The sequence below is a fragment of the Bison bison genome, unplaced genomic scaffold (genome assembly GCF_000754665.1).
Source record: "Bison bison bison isolate TAMUID 2011002044 unplaced genomic scaffold, Bison_UMD1.0 scf7180017849734, whole genome shotgun sequence".
NCBI lineage: Eukaryota > Metazoa > Chordata > Mammalia > Artiodactyla > Bovidae > Bison > Bison bison.
Window position 1 is genome coordinate 11,327 of NW_011480307.1, and position 942 is coordinate 12,268.

Sequence of the window (942 nt, forward strand, 5' to 3'; positions counted from 1 at the left end):
ATAACCTGAAAGAAGTGAATCCACACACTTTAGATTTGACTTCATTTGGCCAGTTCAACTTTAAAAGTCTCTTTGCCTCAAATATCACCTTCTTCCAGTACTGTTTTAATCTCTGTATGTTGGGTCTCTTCCCTGTTAAATGTTGAGGATACAAAGAGTAAAAAGATGGAGTCTATTCTTAAGAGACTAAAATTCTAATTATGATTATAGAATTATTAAATTCAAAACTATATTATGGCACTTTTTTTGGGGTGGGGTGGAACATGGTCTGAAACACTGAGGATAGACTAATATTTAGTTTGAAAACTTTACACCAGCCTATAAAGTGATGCGGTTTTGAAGGAAATTTTTTAAAAAAGCATTCTTACCTCCAGCTACAAGTCCAGACTCCCCTAATTGAATAGCTACCCCAAAGCCCCCAAGTTTAACAGGTGCCGAATTTTCCTTTGAGGCAAGGAGAACACAGTGGGGCTGAAAAGAAAAACAAACAAACCAAAGAAAATGATTAATTGTCAATGAACAATTTGCACAAAGCCAAATAACATGACCATATTTGTTGTTCAGTCGCTAAGTTGTGTCTGACTCTTTGTGACCCCATGGACTGTAGCCTGTTAGGCTCCTCTGTCCATAGGTTTTCCCAGGCAAGAATACTAGAGTGGGTTGCCATTTCCTTCTCCAGGGGATCTTCCCGGACCAAGGATTGAACCTGTGTCTCCTGCATTGGCAGGCGGATTCTTAACCACTGAGCCATCAGGGAAGCCCATATAGTAAAATACTTTAAAAACTCCTGGAATTACTTTGGATGCTTGAATTATTTGTCTATTCTCATGTCTGGCTGATTTCTCCAAAGACTTACCTGTTTTATCCAACATTTTTCAGGAATTATTTGCTTCTAAAATTAGGGTGTGGTGCTTGGAACCACTCAGGAGGAATGGATGTTCA

At 38.7% G+C, this 942-nt stretch overlaps 1 protein-coding gene across 1 annotated transcript in view; it reads right to left on the reverse strand.

Annotated features, from left to right (window-relative positions):
* Positions 1–942, reverse strand: part of LOC104994224 (peripheral plasma membrane protein CASK-like) — a gene marked incomplete at its 3' end in the record, with an annotated part of 16,848 nt that overhangs the window by 5,864 nt on the left and 10,042 nt on the right. Inside the window, exon 2 of the mRNA XM_010847734.1 lies at positions 369–471. Coding sequence (XP_010846036.1) covers positions 369–471 — 103 coding nt within the window. The remainder of the gene's footprint in view (positions 1–368; positions 472–942) is intronic.